Genomic DNA, 24,298 nt, shown 5'->3' on the forward strand with positions numbered 1-24,298 from the left:
GGGAGGAGGGGAGAAGAGTAGAAATCATGGATGGGTTCTGTTTTAGATTATGCTGAGATACCTTTGAGATAGATAGATATTTATATATATATATATATATATATATATAAATGGCAATAAGAGCTCTGAGCAGAAGTAAGGATTAGAGATGTGACTGTCTGAGTTGTCTGAAAATAAATAGTGAGCTGTGAATACCCATGAAATCACCCGAGAGAGAGAAAAGACCTATGATGGAGCCTTGAGGAATCCCAACACCTACTGGATTAGTTGAAGAGGATGAACCTATATAGGAGACTGAGAAAGAATAACCCCTGAGAACAGAGGAGAACACGATATCACAGGAGCCAGGGGATAGTTTTCAGAATAAGAAAGTCACGAATAGTGCTGAGTAATGCTGAGAGGTGAAGTACATATCAAGTCTGTTGGATTTAATAACATGACAATTATTACTGACCCTAGAAAGAGGTGCTTCATGTTACGATGACAGGGGTGGAAGTCACATCAGAGGGAATGAGGAATGAGCAACAGAAGCCACGGTAGCTATAGAAATCTCATTCCCATCCTGAAGAAGCTAAGAATTTCATTTGAGAAAGCAAAACCTACAGAGTACAAAAAACAGATACAATGCTACCAGTTTTACTAATTCTTTAAATGCTATAGAAAACCAGAAAAGGAAGACTCAAGGTGACTGGGTAACCAAGGAAAGTCTACAGAGAGGCAAAGTTTTTAATTAAAAAATTTTTAAACTAATTTTTGAACTACCATAGTTGACATAAAATGTCTTATTAATTTCAGGTGTACAACACAGTGACTCAACAATTTTTTTTTGAAGACTTTATTTATTCATTTGTCAGAGACAGTGAGAGAGCACAAGCAGGCAGAGTGGCAGGCAGAGGGAGAGAGAGAAGCAGACTCCCTGCTGTGTGGGGAGCCTGATGTGGGGCTCGATCCCAGGACCCCAGGATCATGACCTGAGCTGAAGGCAGCTGCTTAACTGACTGAGCCACCCAGATGCCCTGTGACTCAACAATTCTGTACACTACTCAAGGCTCACCACAATAAGTGTAGTCACCATCTGTCACCATACAACATTATGAGAATAGAAAGGAGAGCTTTAAGTACAGTATTTAAGAAGTGCAAAACCAAATGATTGAGAAGTGCTGAATGTTAGGCATGCAAAGACTACATGGTGTGTAAGTGTGTGTGGTGGTGGGGGGCTGGGGAGGTGCAAAAGGGATGGGATGGAGTGATAAAAAAAGTCAAGAGATATGGATGCAGTCCTGTTTTGTGATGTAGGCTCAATACTGAATTATTTAGGATCAGAGAATCTATGCCCTTAGTCTCTCCTATTTTTTGCTGCCAACCTATGGGCCAATTCCTTTTTCATAATCAATTATACCAGAAGGTTGGTAGGGAAAAGAGAAAATAAGAGTCATAAATCAACTGTGCTGCTCACTGGTTTTGGATAACACTGTGTGAAAGATTGGGATGCATCAAATCAATGTAATTTTATATTTATGGCTTTGAGGCAGAAAAACACAGACTTCAGAACCAGAGGGAGTCACGTCTGGTCACTAACTCTGTCATTCATCACCTAATGAAGGCTTGGGAAAGAGCAATCAGTGTCCCTGAACCCTAGCTTCTCATCTGTAAGATGGGAGAAATAGTAAGTTTCTTGGCAAGGTTGTTCCGGGACTTAGAGATGAGATGGTAGTGCTTGCCTAACAAGAATCTACTAATTGATGGATAATACCATTTTAGTAATACTATAATATATAGAGAAAAGAGGTAACCTTGTATACCTAAGATGGAGGCATTTTATTTACCGGTGGGCCCTGATCTACATTTTTCTACTGGTATTTACCTAGAGACAAGTGAAAAGCATCAGAGAGCAAAGTTTAGTTTTTGGACCTTTTGTGAGATAAACATAACATATTTGTCTCACAGACTTTTACAGTTAATGATATTAAGTATATAACTATTCAGTAAGTATTTAAAGGGTCAAATACATTATTTTATATTACTGCTAATTTTGTTAGAGAGGGAAGAAGAGACAAAAGAAGAAAAAAGGAAAAAGTAAACTCGAAGAATAAGAAAGCAATCAAAATTAAGGGTGGAAAAAGGACAGAGTGTGAGACAGGGAAAAGAAAGCAGAGAGAGAGAGAGACAGAGACAAGACAGTCAGCAAGAAGGGACAGGAATCCGGCTAGACCTCTCAGTCCCTCCATCCTCTCCCCTCCCAATCTCTATGTGGCAACCAAACCAAAGTACTCTGAGCCTCCTGCTCTGCGAGCTAGCTCTTCCTCTGCCTGACCATGCCGCTGCTTTCCTTTCTTGCCCAGCATCCCCTGGTCCCTCCGTCTCCTTATCAGTATTTCAGTTGACAGCAGACCTGGCACTGCTAAACAGTTTTCTGGGCCACTTCCTCCCAAGTACTTAAAAAACAGAAGAAAACAAAACACATTTACATTTGCATCTGCTAAACTAAGAAGGACATCCTGCGATAGAAATAACAAGTATGTTTATAGAACATTGGGATCTTCTATTTAGGAACACTTTTTCAGAGGTGTCTTTGAGAAATTTTATCATTTTAAGAGATGTAAAGTGTGATGGATATAATTTTTAAAAATATGCCAAATGATAAATGAAATTAAATTAAGGGAAAAACCCAGACTCTGAGATGACCAACCCCGATTTTCTTAATGATTTTTCTTACTGTGTGCTGAGGGCCATCTTCATTATCCCTCATGTAGAAAGGCTTGAGTGCTAATGGATAATTAATGACAAAGACTGGTATGTTGCCACAGTGCTTCACCAGGTACTTTTCATGTTCAGTGTACAGATCAACACCCCACTGTAAGGAGAAAAAGAAATTATCAAAGGAGAAGACAGAGCTGAAATACACAATGCAGTCCCTGAAAATAACCTGTATCAGCTCCAAGGCTTCCTCTGAGGATCAGTGATGTGTGGAGCTGTCTGCTGAGGCTACACAGATAACTAAGCCAGAGAGGTGTGTTACGAGAACATCCGAAGGCCTGGAAAGATGAAAGCTGAAACGAGGAGATAAACACTATGCTTTCTGTCCCCCACCTTGGGGAGCAGCACTTAGCAGACGAATAGCATCTGCAGGAAAACAAAGTACCCTTCCCACAGTGTGTAAAAACTGACTTCAAAATCATAGTTTTTATTAATATTGCCTAGAGCTTCTTCTATGGCTACTGTTCCGAGGTTGCAGGAAATTAAATGATGAAAGATAATATTCTTAATATTGAGTCTGTCTCTGGCTAGATGGCTTCTCTCACTGAATTGTTTTTTAATAAAAGAGTCAATTCAGATATCAGATGCTCTGATGAATATTTAATAACACTGTTCATCTATTTATTCAACAAATACTAATGTGCCTATTAAATCCCAGTACCACGCTAGATACTGAACATAGTGGTATGAAAAAGAGAATTCCTGACTTCATGAAGCTTCCAGGGTAGGAGACAAATATTAAATAAAAAATTATATAGGGGCACCTGAGTGGCTCAGTCGTTAAGCGTCTGCCTTCGACTCATGCTGTGATCCCAGGATCCTGGGATCGAGCCCCGCATTGGACTCCCTGCTCCGCTGGGAGCCTGCTTCTTCCTTCCCACTCCCCCTGCTTGTGTTCCCTCTCTCACTGGCATTCTCTCTCTCTGTCAAATAAATAAATAAAACCTTTAAAAACAAATTATATAAACAAAAGAACTAACTACAAATACAACAAGCACAACTATTATACCTCATAAGAGGATCTGACTTAACTGGGGATAGGACTGGTATATGGAATAGTTTGGAGACAAAGTTATTACAGTACATTCCTAACATTATATTATTTGTATTTGTCTGCCAATATCTTAATTATAGGAAAAAAGCCCTGGCATAGGAATGAGGAGACTTGCCTCTAATATGTGCATGACCACTGATAAATCATGTGGCCTCTTTGGACATATTACCATTCTTTCCAAGGATTTTCATCTTCCTAAACTTGGGAAACTTCTTTATAATCCTTTAGCCACTACTGTTAAAAATGGTATGATTCTACTTCAAAGTTATTATTTATTCTAAATATTTTAACAAGGCTAAGCAAACATCAAAAAAAGCCAATCTAAAAATGGGCAAATACTAAACAGTGCTAATAAGAGAAATAAGATTATTTATTTATTTTTAAAGATTTTATTTATTTAATCCAGAGAGAGAGAGAGAAAGCGCGTGTGGGGGAGGAGCAGAGAGAGAGGGATACGCAGACTCCACGCTGAGCGCAGAGCCTGATGCTGGGCTCGATCTCAGGATGCTGAGATCATGGCTTGAGCCAAAACCAAGAGTCAGACGCTTAACCGACTGAGTCACCCAAGTGCCCCAGAGAAATAAGATTAGTTGAAAGGATTCTTTTTCTTTTTTCTTTTTCTTTTTCTTGTTAAAGTAAGCTCTACGCCCAACTTGGGGCTTGAACTCACAACCCTGAGATCAAGAGTTGCATGGTCTACTGAATGAGCCAGCTAGGTGCCCCAGGATTCTTGATGAAATGTGATGAGGACAAGAGTGTATAAAATATAAATATAAATGTAAATATAAATATAAATACTACCTCTGGGGTGAAGGTGAAGTTCTGCGATGACTGCTTTAAGATCTCTATTGCTTCAGTATAAGAAATGCTGGGAAGAAACAGGGTAAAAGCAGAGAAAGGTCAATACAATGGTATGTTGCTAATTAGTCCATCTGAAAAACTACAAAAGGTCTATTCCCACACAATCTTTGAGATCACAAATGAGTATTAAATGATTATTGAGTAATCAGGAATGATTATAAATATATCATCACTGAGTAATCAGGAATTAAGGCTGATCTAATCGCATGAGAGTCTGATCAGTATGAAGAGAAGTGGCCATCCAGTAATCCCATTCCTGATCTACTTGCAGTGTATACAGAAGAACCAGTCACTTAAGCAAGTAAAGATTTTCTCTGAATTCATGTTATGCCAATGCCCTAATAAAAGGTGTGAAATATTGAGGCTGAAAGAGCAAAAGTTTTTCCATACAGTCATCATTCATTCATTCAATATACATTTACTGAGCACCTACTAAGTGCCAGGCACTATCCTAGGCACTGGAGAGACAGTAAATAAAAACAAAGCCTTTATGGAAGTGATATTTGTGTGTGTGAGTGAGGGGGATTGGTGGGGGTAAGATAGACAAGTAAACGGAAAGAACATAATGCCGGAAACCACTGGTGCTATAAGAAAAATAAAGCAAGGTAAGAACACAGAGGGTGTTTGGGGGTGATATTTTAGATAAGATGGTCAAGAAAGGACTCACTGAGTTGGGGACATCTGAAGCAAGGAAATGAACCATATAAATATCCGAGGGTAAGTATTTCAGGCAAAAGGAACAGTAAGTACAGAGGCCTGAAGTGAAGGAACAGTTTGGCTCATTCCAGGAACAAGAAAGTCAATGTGCCTGTAGCATACTGAACAAGAGGAAGAATGCCAGGAAATTAGGTAAGAAAGATTGTCAGAGGTCAGATCTCATGGATTCTTTCAGGCCATGGTCAGGGCTTTGTAACATACGCTAAGCATGGTAAGACTGTTCAGGAAAAATATCACTGGCTACCTCAGTAAGAAACTCTCATGTTTAAAGCAAGCCAAACCAAGCATTTGTTTCAATTTAACTGAATAGGTAATACATGAACATAGAAAAAAAAATTAAGATGTATAAAAGAGCGTACATCTCCCTTCCACCCTGTCCCATAGCCACGTAGCTCCTGTCCTCACATGCAATTATCGTCATTGGATTTTTGTGTATCCTTCCAGAGGATAAGCAAATATTACACCTATAAGCAAATATTAATAGACAATCTCCTTTGTTTAATAGATGGCAGCCACCATATACATGCTATATACACCCTTTTCCATCTTTTTTGACTTAATAATACACCTTGCAGATCTTTCCATATCAGTACATAAAGAAAGAGCTGCTTCATTTTTTGAACTATTATATAATGTTCCATTTTGTGGTATCCTAATTAGTTTACCCACTCATCTATTGATGGATATTTTTTTAAAAATTTTTATTATTAACATATAATGTATTATTTGTTTCAGGGGTACAGGTCTGTGATTCATCAGTCTTACACAATACATAGTGCTCACCACAATACATACCCTTCCCCAATGTTTATCACCCAGCCACCCCATCCCTCCCACCCCCCTCCACTCCAGCAACCGTCGGTATGTTTCCTGAGATTAAGAATCTCTTATGGTTTGTCTCCGTCTCTGGTTTCATCTTGTTTCATTTTTTCCTCTGTTCCCCTATGATCCTCTGTCTTGTTTCTCAAATTCCACATATCAGTGAGATCATATGATAATTGTCTTTCTCTGATTGACTTATTTCACTTAGCATAATACCCTCTAGTTCCATCCACGTTGTTGCAAATGGCAAGATTTTTTTGAAGGCTGAGTAATATTCCATTGTGTGTGTGTGTGTGTACACACCACACCTTCTTTATCCATTCATCTGTCGATGGACATCTGTGCTTTTACCATAGTTTGGCTATTGTGGACACTGCTGCTATAAACACTGGGGTGCAGGTGCCCCTCCAGATTACTACATTTGTATCTTTGGGGTAAATACCCAGTAGTGCAATTGCTGGGTTGTAGGGTAGCTCTATTTTATTGATGGATAATTTAGCTGTTGCTATTATAAATCATGACTATATACATCTATTATAAATAATTCTTATATATTAATTTTGCATATGGAAAAAACAGAATTGTTGGATCACAGTGTATTTACATTTATGGTTTTTAGATATTTTGATACTGCCAAAGATACTGCTTCCCTTTTACAGTGTTATACCGATTTATGCCCACTGGTAGTATGCAAAAATGTCAGTTTCCCTATGCCCTTTGCAACAGCACTTTGAACATTTTTTAAAAAGATTTTATTTATTTATTAGAGCAAGAGAGAGCATGAGTAGGGAAGGGGAGGTGCAGAGAGAAAGGGAGAAGCAGACTTCCTGCTGAGCAGGTAGCCCAACTTGATGGATCCCAGGATCCTGGGAAGGCAGATGCTTAACCGACTGAGTCACCCAGGCACCACTCCAACAGTCCTTTGCATGATTAAAAACAAAAATCTACAATAAAACATCCAAAAAGCTCCCCCTAACCCCCCAAACCCCAAAACAAAACAAAACCCCCAAATCTACCAACTTTCTGAAGGACTTTAAAGTAAAAAAATAAGTTACCAAACACAAACTTATTCTATGAAGGAAAAATTAAATTCATACCTATAATAACTAATTGGAAGGAGTTGTGTATATAGCACAAATAAAGCCTCCAAAGTATGTTTTGAGTGATGTTTTTCCAAGATGAAAATTTTATTCAAATTAAAATCTAGTATTAAGTAACAATATCTAAGGCAAAAATGATAGTGGTGTTGGTAGTAATCATTTTTTTTTAAAAGATTTTATTTATTTATGTGACAGAGACAGCCAGCGAGAGAGGGAACACAAGCAGGGGGAGTGGGAAAGGAAGAAGCAGGCTCCCAGAGGAGGAGCCCGATGCGGGACTCGATCCCCACGCCCTGAGCCGAAGGCAGACGCTTAAGGACTGCACCACCCAGGTGCCCCTGGTAGTAATCATTTTTAAACACATTTTACAGATGGTAAAATTTTACAGAGGGGACAGTAACTTGCCCCAAATCACTGACGTAAGTAAGTAGTAAACCTGATGTGCCGACTCCAAAGCCTAAGCTTTTGACTACAAAGATAATGCCTAACACACTTGGAAGTTTAATATGCTCAATCAAAGCAAAGACAATGGGCCCTGAGCTCTCCCTCTGACTCTACCCCCTTACTGGCTACTATGTAAATCACTTCACCTTAATGAAAGCATTTTATAAATTTTTGTAATGTTTTATACAACCATCAAAAAATTATTTGTATTTGTAAAATAAGGAGATTAGACTATACTGTCTAAAGTTCTTCTCTGCTTAGACATTCTATTGTTCTATTCCATCAATTACTTGATATGATCTACTCATTATCCTGAGAAATAGAAGAGCAGTCAACGTGGGAAGCACAGGGATTTTGTGCCATTGATAGGTTACTGCTACATTATTTTAAAAACTGACTTTCTGTGTATCTGTTGTTATCCTGGATTTTCTGCCCTACTCCTCCATCTTAAATTGAGACAGAGCTTTTCAGCTCAAATTATAGTTCTGATACTGGATATCCTTAATGGCCTTTATCAACTCTTTATCCTAATTTTTTTTTTTATACGTGCAGAGAATAATATCTCTTCTTTCCAGGAGCTATTTCTAAAGTACTTTGAGGAAAGGAGGAAGAGACATAGTGATACTGCATGAAGCAAGATCAAACTACCTTCATATTTAAATTTTTTATGGTTTAAGAAAATTGTTCTGAAGCTGTTGGTTAAAACTGCTAAGCTAGGGGCGCCTGGGTGGCACAGTGGTTAAGCGTCTGCCTTCGGCTCAGGGCGTGATCCCGGCGATCTGGGATCGAGCTCCACATCAGGCTCTCCCGCTATGAGCCTGCTTCTTCCTCTCCCACTCCCCCTGCTTGTGTTCCCTCTCTCGCTGGTTGTCTCTATCTCTGTCGAATAAATAAATAAAATCTTAAAAAAAAAAAAAACTGCTAAGCTAAAATTATTAGCATTCTTTGACTCAAATTTGCAGATAAATGAAGAGCAAAAGAAGGTAAGTACTCTATATTTTAAAAACCTTAATGCCATAAGGGAGACATAAAAATAATTGAATTCTATTTCTGCTTGGTAAAGGCTAAATTCAATTATTATACAAGTCCTTTACATAATTTATTTTCATATGAAACAATCATACTAAGTAGTCAAGAATACAATGAAATCTATGCAAAGGAATACAAGTCACATGCTATCTTCTGTGCGTGCGTGCATGTGTGTGCATATGTGTACTTCGGGGAGTATCTTGATTCTAAGTAATCATGCTTAGGTCTCCTTTATGTCCTCTTATGGCTATTAAAATCTCTGGTTTCAAAGACTGGCAACTCCCCCACCCGCACTGCCCCACCCCCGCCATCTACCGTACCCTCCACCTTGAGGAACCATGCCATTTATGCATCCCCCTCTGGTCCTCAGTTCCCTCTTCATTTGTAGCTGCTGGAACTTCTCTTACTTTCTAGTGAACTCAACAATGTATTTAAAAGGATTTTTATAATTTTTAACAATCATTTTTAGATGTTTTATAGCAGCAGTGTTAAGTTATGTAGTCTGGCACACTGCTTAAGCAGTATAGCCATTTGATCGTTTCAACAATATGACAGACAAGTTATAATTTTATAGATGAGGAAACTCAAGTTCAGAAAGGTTAAAGATTTACTATTAATCAAGTTCACAGTTGTAATTAAATAATCATTCATTCAAACAGTGAACTGTTCATCTTTTCCTCTAGATTTTAAATTCCGTAAAAGGACCAATCCATGTCTCTATCATGGATCATCAATGACTAGCACAGTGCCTAACTCATAGTAAATAGTCAATAAATATTTGTTGAAAAGTACTACCACATTCATTAACAGCCGATAAGAAGTACAGCCAGAATTAGAATCCAGGTCCTCTAAGTCATAGCTCACTACACTCAGTGCCCAGTGATAAGTAAACAGTGATAGGAGTTAACAGGAAACCTCAGGGAGAGGACCTAGCCAAAAGGAAAATACTCTCACTCCCATGGCTACTCAAATGTCATTTACTCATTCATTCAGTTATTCAATAAATATTGACTGAGTTCCTGTTAGAGGCACTAAGCACTGGGGGTGTAACGGTAAACAAGATAAACAAGTCCCTGACTACATGGAGGTGACAAACACTAAACAAATCAACACAGGTATACATTTAAACCACACCTAAGATTTGCGCTGTGGAACGTGATGATGCTGGCAATGACTGATGTGGCACAGCCCATGAGGTCATTTCCCAACCTCAGTATTTTACAGACCTGGACTCCAAAGCACAAATGATATGTGAGGGTCATAGGGACAGTGAAGAGCTACGACTACCCTAGCATTAATTCTAGTGCCCTTTCGAAGCGTAGTGGTTGAAAGCATGAGCTCTGAAATCAGGTAAGTGAGTTTGAATTTCCATTTCACCTTTCACTTGCTTACTCTCTTTGAGTTGATTCTTCAGCCACAGAAGAGCAGTAATAACTACTCATAGAGTTGTGAAGATAAAATGAACTCTTTTTTTACATGTATGTATGTAAAGTTTATCACTGTCTGGCACATAGCAAATATTCAATAAATAGTGGATATTTTTTCCCCATCTTAGATCTTATTCACTAGATAGGATATGGATAACTTCTCCCAAGATGTTCTCCCTGGTTTTCTGTCACCAGCACTGATTCCTTAGGACGCCCAAATTAATTCTTTCCTTCCCTGCTTACTTACTACTTCTATTAATATGCAATGTCCAGAACTCTTCTGTAAACTCTAGGTTGGTACACTGCAACTGCCTACCCAACATCTAAAACTGGATGTCTGAAAAGCATCTCAATCTTAACACGATACGTGACGATGATGATGATGATCCTGATACCATCCCCACTTCCCCCCAAAACCCTTTGCTACTCTAATGGCTTTTCCAATTTCAGTTAATGGCAACTTCATTTTTACAGCTCTATAAGACAAAAGACTTTCAGTCACACTTGACTTCTCCCTCTTTCCCATTTTCAGCAAATCCTGTTTCTTTTATTTTTAAAATATATCTAGAATAGGACAACTTCTCTGTACCTCTACTACCACCACCCTGGCCCATTACGGTTAATTTTATGTGTCAACTTGACTGGTACCCAGATATTTGGTCAAACATTCAGGATGTTTCTATGAAGGTGTTTCTGGATGAGATTAAATTTAAATCAGTGGACTCTGAGTAAAGCACATTACCCTCCATAATGTGAGTGGGCCACACCCCATATCAAATATGTGTTTGTTTTATAATAAACTGTAAAATGGAACAGCCTGATTAGTATGCTTAGTGGAATAAATAACCAGTCTAATATCAAGTACTACTGGTATAGGATTGTAGTGGAAATGAAGGAATAACGTATGTGTTACACTTAAAACACAGATCTTTGGGTTTAAAAAAAGTGGCTAAAAAACCAGTTTAGAATATATTATCAGATTTGAGCAATTGAAGGTGAATAAAAAGAAGACTGAAACAGAGAAAAACTGATGGGCAGACATTACATGTATATATTTTACAAGTTTGTTTTTTAGATAACACAAACAAATGAAAAGATATTCCATGCTCATGGACTGGAAAAACAAATACTGTTAAAATGTCCATACTACCCAAAGCAATCTACAGATTTAATGTAATCCCCATTAAAGTCCCAATAGCATTTTTCACAGAACTAGAACAAACAATCCTACAAAAGATCCCAAAGAGCCAAAGCAATATTGAAAAAGAGGAACAAAACTGGAGGTATCACAATCCTAGATTTCAGGACATATTACAAAGCTGTAGTAATCAAAATGTATAGTATTGACATAAAAACAGACACACAGATCAATGGAACAGAACAAGAGAACCCAGAAATAAACACACAATAGTATAGTCAATTAATCTTTGACAAAGCAGGAAAGAATATCTGCTGGGAAAAAGACAGTGTCTTCAACAAATGGTGTTGGGAAAACTAGACAGCTACATGCAAAAGAATGAAACTGGATCACATTCTTACACCATACACAAAAATAAATTCAAAATTGATTAAGAACCTAAATATGAGACCTAAAACTATGAAAATCCTAGAAGAGAACACAGGCAGTAATTTCTCTCACCTCAGCTGCAACAACATATTTTTTGGTATGTCTTCTGAGGCAAGGGAAACAAAAACAAAAATAAACTATTGGGACAACACCAAAATAAAAAGCTTCTGCACAGCAAAGGAAACAATCAACAAAACTAAAAGATAACCTACTGAATGGGAGAAGATATTTGCAAATGACATATCCAATAAAGGGTTAGAGAACTGATACAACTCAATGCTCAAAAAACAAATAATCCAATTAAAAATGGGCAGAAGACACGAACGGACATTTCTCCAAAGAAGACATCCAGATGTCCAACAGACACATGAAAAGATGCTCAACATAACCAAGGGAAATGCAAATCAAAACTACAATGAGATATCACCTCACACCTGTCAGAATGGGTTAAATCAACAATGCAAGAAACAAGTGTTGGTGAGGATGTGGAGAAAAAGGAATCCTCGTGTACTATTGGTGGGAATGCAAACTGGTGGAGCTATGTGGAGAAGAGTATGGAGGTTCCCAAAAAAGTTAAAAATAGAACTACCATATGATCCAGTAATTCTACTACTGGGTATTTACCCAAAAAAACAAAAACACTCATTTGAAAAAATACATGCACCCCCATGTTTATTGCAGCATTATTTAAAATAGTCAAATTATGGAAGCAGTCCAAGTGTCCATGGATAGATGAATGGGTAAAGATGTGGTACATATATACAATGAAATATTACTCAGCCATAAAAAAGAATGAAATCTTGCCTTTTGCAACAACATGGATGAAGCTAGTATAACTTAGGGTTATACTCACTAGGGAGTATTACCCTAAGTGAAACAAGTCAGTCAGGGAAAGACAAATACCCCACAATTTCACTTATATGTAGAATTTTAAAAATAAAGAAAACATAGACAAGCAAAAACCCCAAACCAAACCAAAACAAAACCAGACTCTTAACTACAGAGAACAGACAGATGGTTACCAGAGAGAAGGTGAGTGGGGGAATGGGTGAAATAGGTGGAGGGGATTAAGAGGACACTTATCGTGATAAACACTGAATAACATAGATAGCATTGCTGAATCACTACATTGTACACCTGAAACTAATACAACACCCTATGTTAATTATACTGGACTTAAATTTTTAAAAAAGATTTTATTTATTTATTAGAGAGAGAGAAAGAGTGCTCGAGCCAGTGTGAGTTGGGGAGGGGTAGAGAGGGAAGGAGAGGGACAAGCAGACTCTGCACTGAGCTTGGAACCCAACGCAGGGCTTGATCTCACAACCCTGAGATCATGACCTGAGTTGAAACCAACAGTCAGATGCTTAACCAACTGAACCACCCAGGCACCCCAAAATAAAAGTTTTTTAATTGAGCCAAATTTTTATTACTAAAGTTAATATTAGTTTGAATTGCATTAATTCAGTTAATAATTACTGTGTTCATTTATCTTGCTATGATTTATTCATTTATTTATTCATGAAACATTATTTATCAACTATGAACCAGATATAAGAGCTACAAAAATATTTAAAACATGGGCCTTCCTTGTGATAACAGATATATAAAGAAAAAAATTTAAGAGTGTGAAAAATAGTATGATAAAATATGAATAAAGTTCAGAGAAAGTATAATATCTACTTACATTACAAAGTTGTTTTTTAGCATATGTCCTAATCTGTCCTTGGTAAGAAAAGAGAAAAAAAATTTATTAAATGTAATTATATTTATTATATGTAATTAACACATTTAAAGAGTAGATGTATTGGACTTTATTCACAAAACTAATTACCTTTTGGCCAGGAGCTATGAACTTGTGACAGAGGTCAACATCTTCAGGACAGTTTGAGAGAACTATCGTTGTTGCAGTCTTGAAAAGTCCCTCCATAACCTAAGAGAAATGACAAAGAATTGCCTGACAAGTAAGCTACTTCATATGAAAAACCTATTTAGGGTCCTGTAAGGACTGCTCTCCAGGTTTTAGCAGCTATAAACCCTTTAGGCCTCTTAATCCCCGAATATACTACAGCAAATTAGTTCAGTTTTCTAGACTGGTTACGGGAGGCAGTGCAACTTCTTCCCAGAGTGGATAAAAAAAAGGAAAGAAAAATGTATGAATCTTTTGTTAATAGTTTCAATACTAGAAGTGGGATGTCAAATAAACAGCCAAAACTGACTAATGCCTCTCTGAACTGTAACATACTCACCTGTAGAATCAGAACAGTAACAGTACCTAGCTTCCAGGATTGTTGTAATAATTAAATGAGATAATTCATGTATACAACTTAGCTTTAGCGTCTGGCTCAGAGAAGGAAACAAACAGTTGTTGCGAAGAATGAGACACTTTGAAAGGCGCTTCATTCAGTTACTGGTAAATGAAGGCTGACTTTAAAGTTAGAGGAGCAATGAGATAGAGCTACATCTAGATATGGGCATTTTTGCTTTGCTAAAGCATACGGTAAAAATAACACAAATCATGATACAACACAAATCAGTCTGTAAGAATGCATTCCACCAGGGGTATCCATACACATCCCACAGAAAAAACTTGTTAGAAGAAAAAAGTGATTGGAATGGGAAATATTTCTAATCAAAACTAAAATGTTTGGTTTGAAGTCCATGAGATCCTATTAGGCCCTCCCAATGCTGGACTCAGAAAGAGAGACACACTCGGTAAGTACAGGCTGCCCCAGAGGCAGGATCTTCCCTCCTTCTCCAGCATCCCTGCTGCACCCTATCAAGGCTGGAGACACAGGGCGGGGCGTAAGCATCTACTAAACATACATATATACACACATGTATCTGGTTGTTCTTGGTAAATATATATAGTACATACAATATATGTATATATATTTATTTTTTATATATTTTGTATTTTTATATTTACATATGTATTTTGTATAAGGGTAAGGAATAACTTGATGAAAGAAGAGCAAAAGGAGGCTAAAGATCTTTTACCTTGAGGCTATATTACCTTTGATCTGGGAGCAGTGAGATAAAGAAATCACTAAGTAACTGAATGCTTTATGAAGGGTCATACACATCCATCACTAAAAAAAACTGACACATATGGGGAGCAAACAGAAACAGATTGGATACTAAGCCCGCACTGTTGGGGGCACAACACACCTCTCTGTAAGATGAAGACTTTGACCACTGGGGATGTTAAACTGGTGTCTTTCATATGAGCAGTAAATTTCCATTTGAAGAAGAAAATCATTGGCTTCTCTAACCTTGACTTTCAGACTATGCTCTATAAATATATTTGAAGAAAACAGAAACTTAACTGAAGGGTTAGCATAACCTTCAGATGTTTTTAAATATATATGACTCAATGGCACTAAAATAGTAATATTTGTTTATTATACCTTATGAGGGGAAGATTCCTTTGTTACAGTATTCTTAGTATTTTCGTCAAGATAATTTTCACAGAATGTAATTTATAAAAGGGAGAAAATTAAGAGAAATAGATTACTTTGGGGGGAGCATACCTTTTTTCTGTCTTTAAGAAAAAGTTTGTATTTCAATTAATTAAAAATCATTGAACAGTATATGCTGAGTACCACTCAGTGGAATACTAAAGAATTATTCGGTATAGAAAAATATAATTATAATGTTTAATAATTTCTAACATAATTTATGTCTTTGGAACTTTTCTCTGGTATTTATGTGGGGACAGGAGAGATGGGGTCAAGGCTGAAACAGGGAGGTAAAGGGTGTGGTTCTGTGGCTTTTATTATTATTTTTTTTAATGTTTTTTTATTATATTATGTTGGTCACCATACAGTACATCCCTGGCTTTTGATGTAAAGTTCGATGATTGATTAGTTGCATATAACACCCAGTGGGTTCTGTGGCTTTTAATACTCTCATTGCCTAAGTGAGAGAGTAATGCCGAACTGGGTGGTGGGCTGGAACCGAAAGCTGCTTAAGGAATCTTACTGACTCCTTGTGAGGCTCAAATTCTAAATCCCTACATTTTAGAAAAGAATTACTTGACAGTGTTACTACTATCATTTTTGGCCAGATAAGTCTTTGTTGAGGGGGAGGGACCTGGGTATGTTAGCATGTTGAACAGCATCCCTAGCCTTTACCCACTGGATGCCAGTAGCAACCACCGCCCCCTCTCCTCCATCCACTGCCCAAGGACAACCAACAATGTCCCCCGGGGGACACTGATCTACCACAATCAGTGGGAGATGTTAAAGTGGTAAACAAATGGATACTGTGTGGACAGTTTATGGTCAAAACACCCCTTCAGGACCAAGAGCTTTATCCACTGGGAATATTAATTGCTGATGGCTCCTAGCTGAGTCCCTCTTCAGGAACTGACCAGGCCAAGAGTGCTATCTTACCCAAGAGTATGCCTCTTCCCAAGGCTAGCCCATGTCAGGTACCTGCTTGATGGAGGAAGAACAAAGGTACACCACCCCCTTGCCTTTTTATGGGACAACTATGAAGGACCGTTCCAGCTCCGAAGTTCCTCAAAGATTTAGCTAAGGCCTCTGTACATGCATTATAGTTCAACTTTTCCCTCTGCCCAATGCTGCTTTCTTCCTTTCCTCACAGATGTTGCTCTCTAGAGCATTCTCCAATAACCTTCCCCCCACCCCGCCCCGTCACCAAACCTCTGCTTTAGAGTTTGTTTACTAGGGAATCCAACCAAGACAGGACAATAAAATAATAAGTCCATTCTATTTGATGATATATGTGGTATTTATGTTTTAAGCAGAATTGGGTCATTTACTGGATTAAAAGTAGGAAAATATAAAATGAATAAAAGTGAAAGGTGACTAAAATTGTCAAAATTATCATCCTGTGATTACAAATCCAAACTAAGGTACTAATGGTACTAGATAGAGAATTCATAGTAACAGTCAATAACGTCTGGGCACAAAGTGCCATGAACTACTCTATGTGCCTTATATATATAATCTGTGTAATCCTCTGAACTACCCTATAAAGTGGGAACTGTTATTCTCATTTTATAGGTGAGGATACTGAGGCTCAGAAAATTAAGTCACTTGTCTAAGGGGGGCATAGTAAGTAAGTGTGGAGCTAAAAATCAATTCCTGGTCCATCCAACTTCAGAGCTTATGTGCTCTATCTGGATTATGGTCATAGCCTCCTAAAAGGACTCCCACCCTCATTTTTATTCCCCTCTGAATCATTCTTTATATTGTTTCTAGAGTGATGTTTCTAAACTATAATTGACCATGGCCTTTCCCAACTGAGAACTCTCTTTTTTACCTTCTGATCTACTTAACATGGCGATTTACAAAGTCTTTCTTCCAAGATCTGACTCTTGACTATCCTTCTGGCCTTAACTCTTGCCCCCGAAACAGAGCTCTGATGGTTCCTGTAGATGCTTTCCAATACAGCTATGTAGATGTTTCTCTAACTATAAAGGTGTTTTATTTATTTGCGTTAACAAATAACAAGAGCTATTATTTAGTGAGCTTGCTATATGCTAAGGCCAATACTAGATGCTTTACATTATACATCCATTATTTCATTTACTCCTCCCGATAACCTTACAAAATAGTTATTATTATTCTCATTCTATAGTTGAGAAAACCAAAGGTCTCCAAGGTTTGGTAACATCAAAACAAAATTAATGGCAGAGCTGGGATATGAACTTAAATCTGTTTGACTCTTGTACTTTAAAGGGATTCAGTAGATGTTTATCAAATTAAGTAGTTCCCCATCTTCTTCACTCCATTAACACCTGTAATGCACAGATGTCCAAGGTGAAAATGTATACAGAAGCATTTTAATGTCACAGAAAGCTGTTATTATAAACTGTTTTAAAACTTGTATACCTACCTGCATGAGGTCTTGAAGACTCTCAACAAAAGAAATTTCTGCTTCTACCATATAAAACTCTGCCAGGTGTCTCCGGCTCTGAGAATTCTCTGCTCGGAATGTTGGACCAAAGGTAAACACTTGAGTAAAAGCTCTGCAATTCAAGATTAAAAGTATAAAAACAGGATTCACACGATTACTTTTAAGTATTTAAAATACTCAATGTACTCTTAAGAAAAAAAGTTTTGTGCCTCTGTCTTCTTCACAAATCCGTACATATTAGCTGCTATATTTCTCTAATGGGTGATAATAATAGTTTCATTAAAAATGTTACATTTATAGAAACCATTTTATCCCAAAGGAATTTGCAAATGCTTTACAAACCCTATGGCTTACTAAATATAGAATTATAACCACTTCTGGGTGCACTCTACTGCAGCTGCCTTAGACAGCAGGCAACTACATTTCACAGCAATCAAGAACAAAGTAAAGGAAAAATACCACAGCTCAACGAGCTTCACAGAGAATCTATACAGTAACAGTTAAAACCAGAATTTCATGTGGCTAAAGGATGTTAATTATTTTTTTTAAATATGTGAAAAGAGTGTCAGATGTGTACGATGATTTGCCTTGTTCAAAGCCTACTCAAGTCCTTCACAACCACCCCAGTGTTTCAATGAACACTGAATGACCCCTAAAACTTGGGGGTGAGGATGGATTTTGAAGAACGGTCTACTTTATTCTCTGGTGTTCAAGAGAATAGCTTATAGCTCAACAATCCAAATAGTGGGGGAAAGTCGTACTTTTCAATTCCTGCAGAAAAGTGGACACTACATCTTCGTGCTTTAACACTTCTCATTTCCCTTATTTGGAACGAGGGCAACAACTGGGATTAGATCAAACATATGTGAAATAATAAGTATTTCCTGAGGACCATCTAATCTCTGAATTTTAAGGTTTTGCTAAAACAAAACAAGAGGTTTGGGGCTCCTCAGCTATTATCCTGAGCGCTCTTCATTTGACTGGCATCAGTCAAATAACATTATGATCAGAAACAGTGCAGAAAATAGACTGTGGATAATATACCAGTTGGGCTTTGTTTTGTTGCTTTTTTAAAGTAAAGACACTCTGGGAAATGAAACAGTAAAACAATTATAGTGGAAATCAAGAGATTTTTTTCCCCCAAAAAAGCTATTTTAGTTAAGGCCTGGTTGGTAAGAAGCTTAGGAATTTATGTTTGCTTCTACAGCCGCCTTCCTGAGACCATAATCAGTTAACCTCTGAGAACCTTAGTTTTTAATGGAAAAATAAACAGTAAGAACTCAACAATATTACTATGGTAACCTCTCTGCTAAGATTCAGATCCAGACATGTCTGCTAGAATGTTCTTGAAAACACTGACCCTACCTTATGGAAAATGAAAAGCCTTGCCTGCTTCCAAAACAGACAAAGAACAAAACAAGGAACAATCCTTCCTTTCATTTTTCACTTTCCCCAGTTTTATTCATTTCAGTTACTCGACTCCCATCACCCAAACCAGATGTCCCCCTGCCCACAGTTCCCATATCATATTGATCACAAAATCATATTGTTCACACCTAGGAAAATTCTCTCAAATCTAGAGACACACTCCTAGCCTTTTTTTTTTTTAAATATACACAGATATGGTCTTAGTGTAAACCCTTGCGTCTTGCTTGGAGGACTACCACTTTTTACCCGGTGTCTGCCACTTGTCTTTCTTTCTCCAGACCTAAACTGTTACGAGTTTTCAAACTCAAGCCTGATTATATCAACCATAATTCAAAAAATCTTCCATGATTTCCTACTGCTCAAAGATAAAATTCAAGCTCCTAACTTTGACTCACTTTCCTTCACAAACCCTTTTCTCTAGCTACACTGAAGACACTCCCCTCACATAGCTCGCCAGGGCGAGCGTTTAGGCCTTTGGTAGGCTGCTCCCTGCCTCTACTGACCATTCCTGGCTCCTCTCTCTCTAAATGGCAAATTCCCATCTATCCTTCAAGACTTGGCTCAAATGCCACTTTCTCTTTGTAACCTTACCATACACCCCCAAATTTACTGTTCCCTCCTTTATATGACTATGACATTTTGTTCATATATTCGTTATACAGAACATATCGCTTTGAAATGTAATTATATATATCTGTGTCTTTCTCCCCCAATAAACTATGAAATTTTCCAGAGCAGGAATCATGTTTTATTCATACTTACATCTCCAGTGCCTAAGATAAAACAGGTGCTCATGCTGAATGAATGAGTACTAATGATGATGACAGGCTTCCTCAGTTGTAAACTGGAAAAGTACAGCACCCTCATAAACAGTAACATTACAAATAATGTACAGAAAACTACTCACATGTTTTACTGTGGCTGTTACTTAGTACTTAAAATAGGTCAAACAATGCAGTCCTGTCCCAAACAATAAATTAAAAAATTATAAGGCCCTGAATTTCCAATCTGGGACTATGCAATCTCTAGGTAGGTAGGCAGGCAATAATATAGCTACATAAATGAAATGACATTTTTTTCTGGGACTGAATCACAAAAAAATTGTTTATACCAATGTTCACTAACAACAAAGGATATTTTTATCAAGATTTTCCTGGTCAAAACCAGAAACTAGGGGGCATAGGTAAAATTTACTTTGGGGGCTCTGAGGGAGACTTTCAAGAAATGGGCAGTGATCTTCCTGAACTACAAGGAAAGCCAATGAAATTGCTGTTCAAAAGAGATATATTATTTGTATTAAAATAGCAGTTGCAGAGAAAACAGTGGTTTCCAAAAAGAATTACAAATTCAAGTCACAAGGGTATCTGCTTCTCACATGGTAATTCTATGTAGGGTGCTCAAAGTTGAGTAGCAAAGGGATTTTTAATTTAAAGCAGTTAATAATTTTCCCTAGCAATGCTGGATAAGCTCTCTAGTATAAAACAATAAAGAGGGTCAGAGATTTTTATTTTAATTATAATAAGGATCGGTCTCTGATTGAGGTATCCAAGAGTTAAGTATTATTCTAATAGGGTAAGTAAAATCTGATGACCATGCTGCTTTCTTTGAATTAACAGAAAGATAAAATGAACCAGAAGGTATGTTAAAAAACTGTGTAATTCAGCATCTAGTCTTTAAGCAGATGAATATTTAAATCATTTGATAAGACATCCTATGCCAGTCCAGTGTCCTATGATAAAAGCAGGGACAGCATCAGTAGTAGCAACGATGGTCGCTCCATTAGAAGTGTTCCTTGTGGGCCAGGCACTAGCTGTAAGAACCTCAAAGTTAACTCCTTTATAGTTAACTCAATGAAGTATGTACTGTTACTTCTATTTTTCAGGCTAAGACATGGAAGGTCAGAGAGGTTGAGAAGCTTTCCCCAAAGTCACAGAGTCTCAGCCCAGGAAGTGGTACAGGCCAGATTCAAATCCAGATGTGACTCTAGTGGACCCAGCCTTTATCATGATACGAAAATACTGATGTTCATAACCGAACACTGACAAACCTGGAGAATTAGGAAGAAAACTTTGTAATGCACCCCCTGACTTCTCAAAGATAGTTAGGGTAAACAGTTTGGTATATTTACCTTCCTTATGAATAGCTTGTTTTATGTATTAAAATTACAGCTCACTAGGGTATATTGCCCTCATGTAAATAATGAGAATGATAAATTTTCATCAATATTTTATAACCTTGAGCAAGTCATTTAGCCTTTCTGGCCTTCAGATTCTTACATGAGTGGGAGATGGGGGCAGCTTGGCATTAATCTCTACTGTCTTTGCAACAATTTTGTTTCTGGGTCCACGTGAAATCGTTCTCATTTTAATTTATGCTGACTTCTTCTTTTCTGTCTTCCACAGACATGAAGCCATTTGCAGCAACGCTTGGATGAACCAACACTTAAAATAAGATCTGAAAACAAGGCTACTTCTAAATTAAGATACAGAACCAGGTGAAAGGCCAGTACTGCTGTGAGAAGCGACCAGCAGAAAAAGAAAACACTCAGCACTAAAAAGCATTCTTGTGCCAGATTATGGAGAAAGGCAAGCTATAAAAGGAAAGTCCATGAGCTTGGAGTAGATGTTTAAGATAACAAAAGTACATTTAATACACATCAACCAAGTTAACTACAAAAATGGCTTTTTAAAAATAAAAAATAAGGTTACCGCCCCCCACCAAAAGTTCTACAATGGTCATTTTCTTCCTTCTGTAGGGTTTTATGAAACCCTAAATTGGCAAGTGGATTACTATAAAACGGTCACTGATTGCTTGGCCATTTATTCTTTCTGGCCCTGAAATTCAAGAGCTAATCTTTATATTTTGAAAGAGTAGAGGAATTACTGTTCTTCAGCTGGGGAAGAACTTACTCAGCCTCAGGTCGATCAGCAACTGTTCCTAAGGCCCCCACTCCCAACTTCCTATCACTTCTCTGTGGTCAGTTCAGTAAACATTCATCGAACTGAAGTGAACTCACGGCTTTAAACTAGTTTTTGGAACAATCTTTGTCAAATGGTGTTCCCATCTTTCAGAAAATAATCATATGTTTTACTCTTGCTTTGAATCCACTGGATTATCAATACTGTCACACTTCTGTCATTCATTATTTCTACAGAGCAGACTACAGGCATCTCCTTTTCAGTTTTCCCCTATTCCTCTAACCATCCTGCAATACACTTGGCGGAAGGGGATAAGAGATAGCTCTCACCATTTCAACAATTCAAGTCAAGATGCCTTAGGGAGGATGTACTCTAAAATCTAAAAATTATTCTCTACTACCATTGCTAAACATTTCTGAAAAATTAATTTTAACATGTCCTAAATATTCGATCTGGAACTGAGTGTGAGGCCCAAACACAATATAATCTTAACTGTATAATGAGATTCAAACATCGATAGAGTCTGACAACAATCCTGCTAAAGGAGTGGAGGGTTGGCTACTGTTCTCTGAAGAGATAAAATCTGAACTGGGGGAAGGACATTCCAGAAAAGGGAACACTAAGCACATAGGTCCTGAGGTAGGAAATGAACCTTACGTGTTTAGAGAATAAAAGTAGGCCAGCAGCAATATGAATGGTAAGAGGTCAAAGAGGTGGGTGGGGAGGGATCATGTAGGGCGTCCCTTGAAAGCCATGGTAATAAGGAGAGTCTGGATTTTATCTGATTCTCCTTGGAAGATTCTCTCCTCTTGAAACATTTAACACTGTATTCTCCTAGTTTTCCTATTTATTTGATGTCCATCTCTGTCTCCTTCTATATTCTACTCTGTATAATAAACACTAGAATTCCTCAAAACTTAGTCCCTAGGCCCTCTTCTTTTCTCACTGTGTATGTTCTCCCTAAATGATCTCACCTCAGCCAACAATTTCAATTAACAACCTATTGGCACACAATTCACACATTTCTATCTCCTGCCCAGATTTCTTCTCTAAGCTCCAGAAGCATGTATTATCTACTGGATTGATCCTTTCACTTGTCACAAATGGAACTCACGACTTTCCCTAGCCCCACTTTGGCTTCAGTCTTCTAACCTTCTTAGGTCAATCCTCCCATTAGGCTCAAAAATTTTTAATAACACCATGTACTACTGCTCACAGCACCTTTTAAAATGAATGAATGAATGAATGAAAGAAAGAAAGAAAGAAAGAAAGAAACAGATGTGATCCTTTGTTTAATGACTATCCATCTCCTTCATTAGACTGTAGATTTCATGACCTTATATATGTTTTGGTTCATTATAGTATCCTCGGTCTTAATCCAGTGCTCAACACACACCAGATAATTACTGTTTGTCAAATAAGCAAATAACTCATTTTCTATAAAATATGCTGATCCTCAAACTGCATCGTTGAAACAGCATTGGAATGGGGGGTGAGGATAGAGGAGTAAGAAGAGGAAGATGGTAAAAAGAATATAAATTACTAAGCAAAAAATTCTGCTATTCTCTGAAATAATTTTTCACAGAAGGCACTAAGAGATACAGAATCAGTTTTTTGAAAAGTGACTACCCATATATTAGTTTTTACTCTGTAGGCAGCAAAGTAAATTTTTGAAAAGGACTAGATCTGGTGAACCTCTCTAATTAGCAAATATTTTATTTCCTGACAAACTGAAGTATTATCACATGAAAAAATTACCCTAAGTCTTATTCTATGTAAACACAGCAGCACCTGATTTTTTGGCTGTTGTGAGAGAGGATATACCAACAAGTTAAAATAATTATTATACTTTATCAATCCGGCAACGATGGGCTCTTCAGAGGACTGATTGATTGGATATGAGGTTTTAGAATAAGATTCTTGTAAAAGGCCACAATTTGTGGACTGTTCTAAGTGAATATTTATCCTCATGTTTTAATAAGCTAAAATCACTTTTCCAAAAAAGGTAAACATTTTGTCAACTGCATCTATTTATGCCTAGATTAAGCTTCTTATATTTCTCCTATTTAACAGTCCTTATACAGAGGACCACTAAAGAGAACAATAGGCTAGTACATGTACCACATGGTATTTACATACTATTTAAGTCTACAAAGATTTCAAAGGTTATCTTTCTGAGGCCTGATGCTAGAGGTAGATAAGTCATTATGGCATTGAACTAGCAACAATTTCCTGTACAGATGACCCTTGCTTTGTTAAGGTTATGGTAGTGATTAAGAACATGT

General features: G+C 37.4%; 1 protein-coding gene across 3 annotated transcripts in view; it reads right to left on the reverse strand.

Annotated features, from left to right (window-relative positions):
• NARS2 (asparaginyl-tRNA synthetase 2, mitochondrial) overlaps positions 1-24,298 on the reverse strand; it is a 122,644-nt gene that overhangs the window by 17,742 nt on the left and 80,604 nt on the right. For 2 of the 3 annotated variants that reach the window (XM_040630910.1, XM_008707392.2), the window contains 5 exons: positions 17,647-17,779; positions 13,613-13,711; positions 13,466-13,503; positions 4,613-4,679; positions 2,717-2,854 (listed from right to left, as the gene is read on the reverse strand). In XM_040630910.1, coding sequence (XP_040486844.1) covers positions 2,717-2,854; positions 4,613-4,679; positions 13,466-13,503; positions 13,613-13,711; positions 17,647-17,779 — 475 coding nt within the window. The remainder of the gene's footprint in view (positions 1-2,716; positions 2,855-4,612; positions 4,680-13,465; positions 13,504-13,612; positions 13,712-17,646; positions 17,780-24,298) is intronic. The other variant, XM_008707393.2, reaches the window with a different exon arrangement.

The sequence above is a fragment of the Ursus maritimus genome, unplaced genomic scaffold (assembly GCF_017311325.1).
Source record: "Ursus maritimus isolate PB19 unplaced genomic scaffold, ASM1731132v1 scaffold_16, whole genome shotgun sequence".
Classification (NCBI taxonomy): domain Eukaryota; kingdom Metazoa; phylum Chordata; class Mammalia; order Carnivora; family Ursidae; genus Ursus; species Ursus maritimus.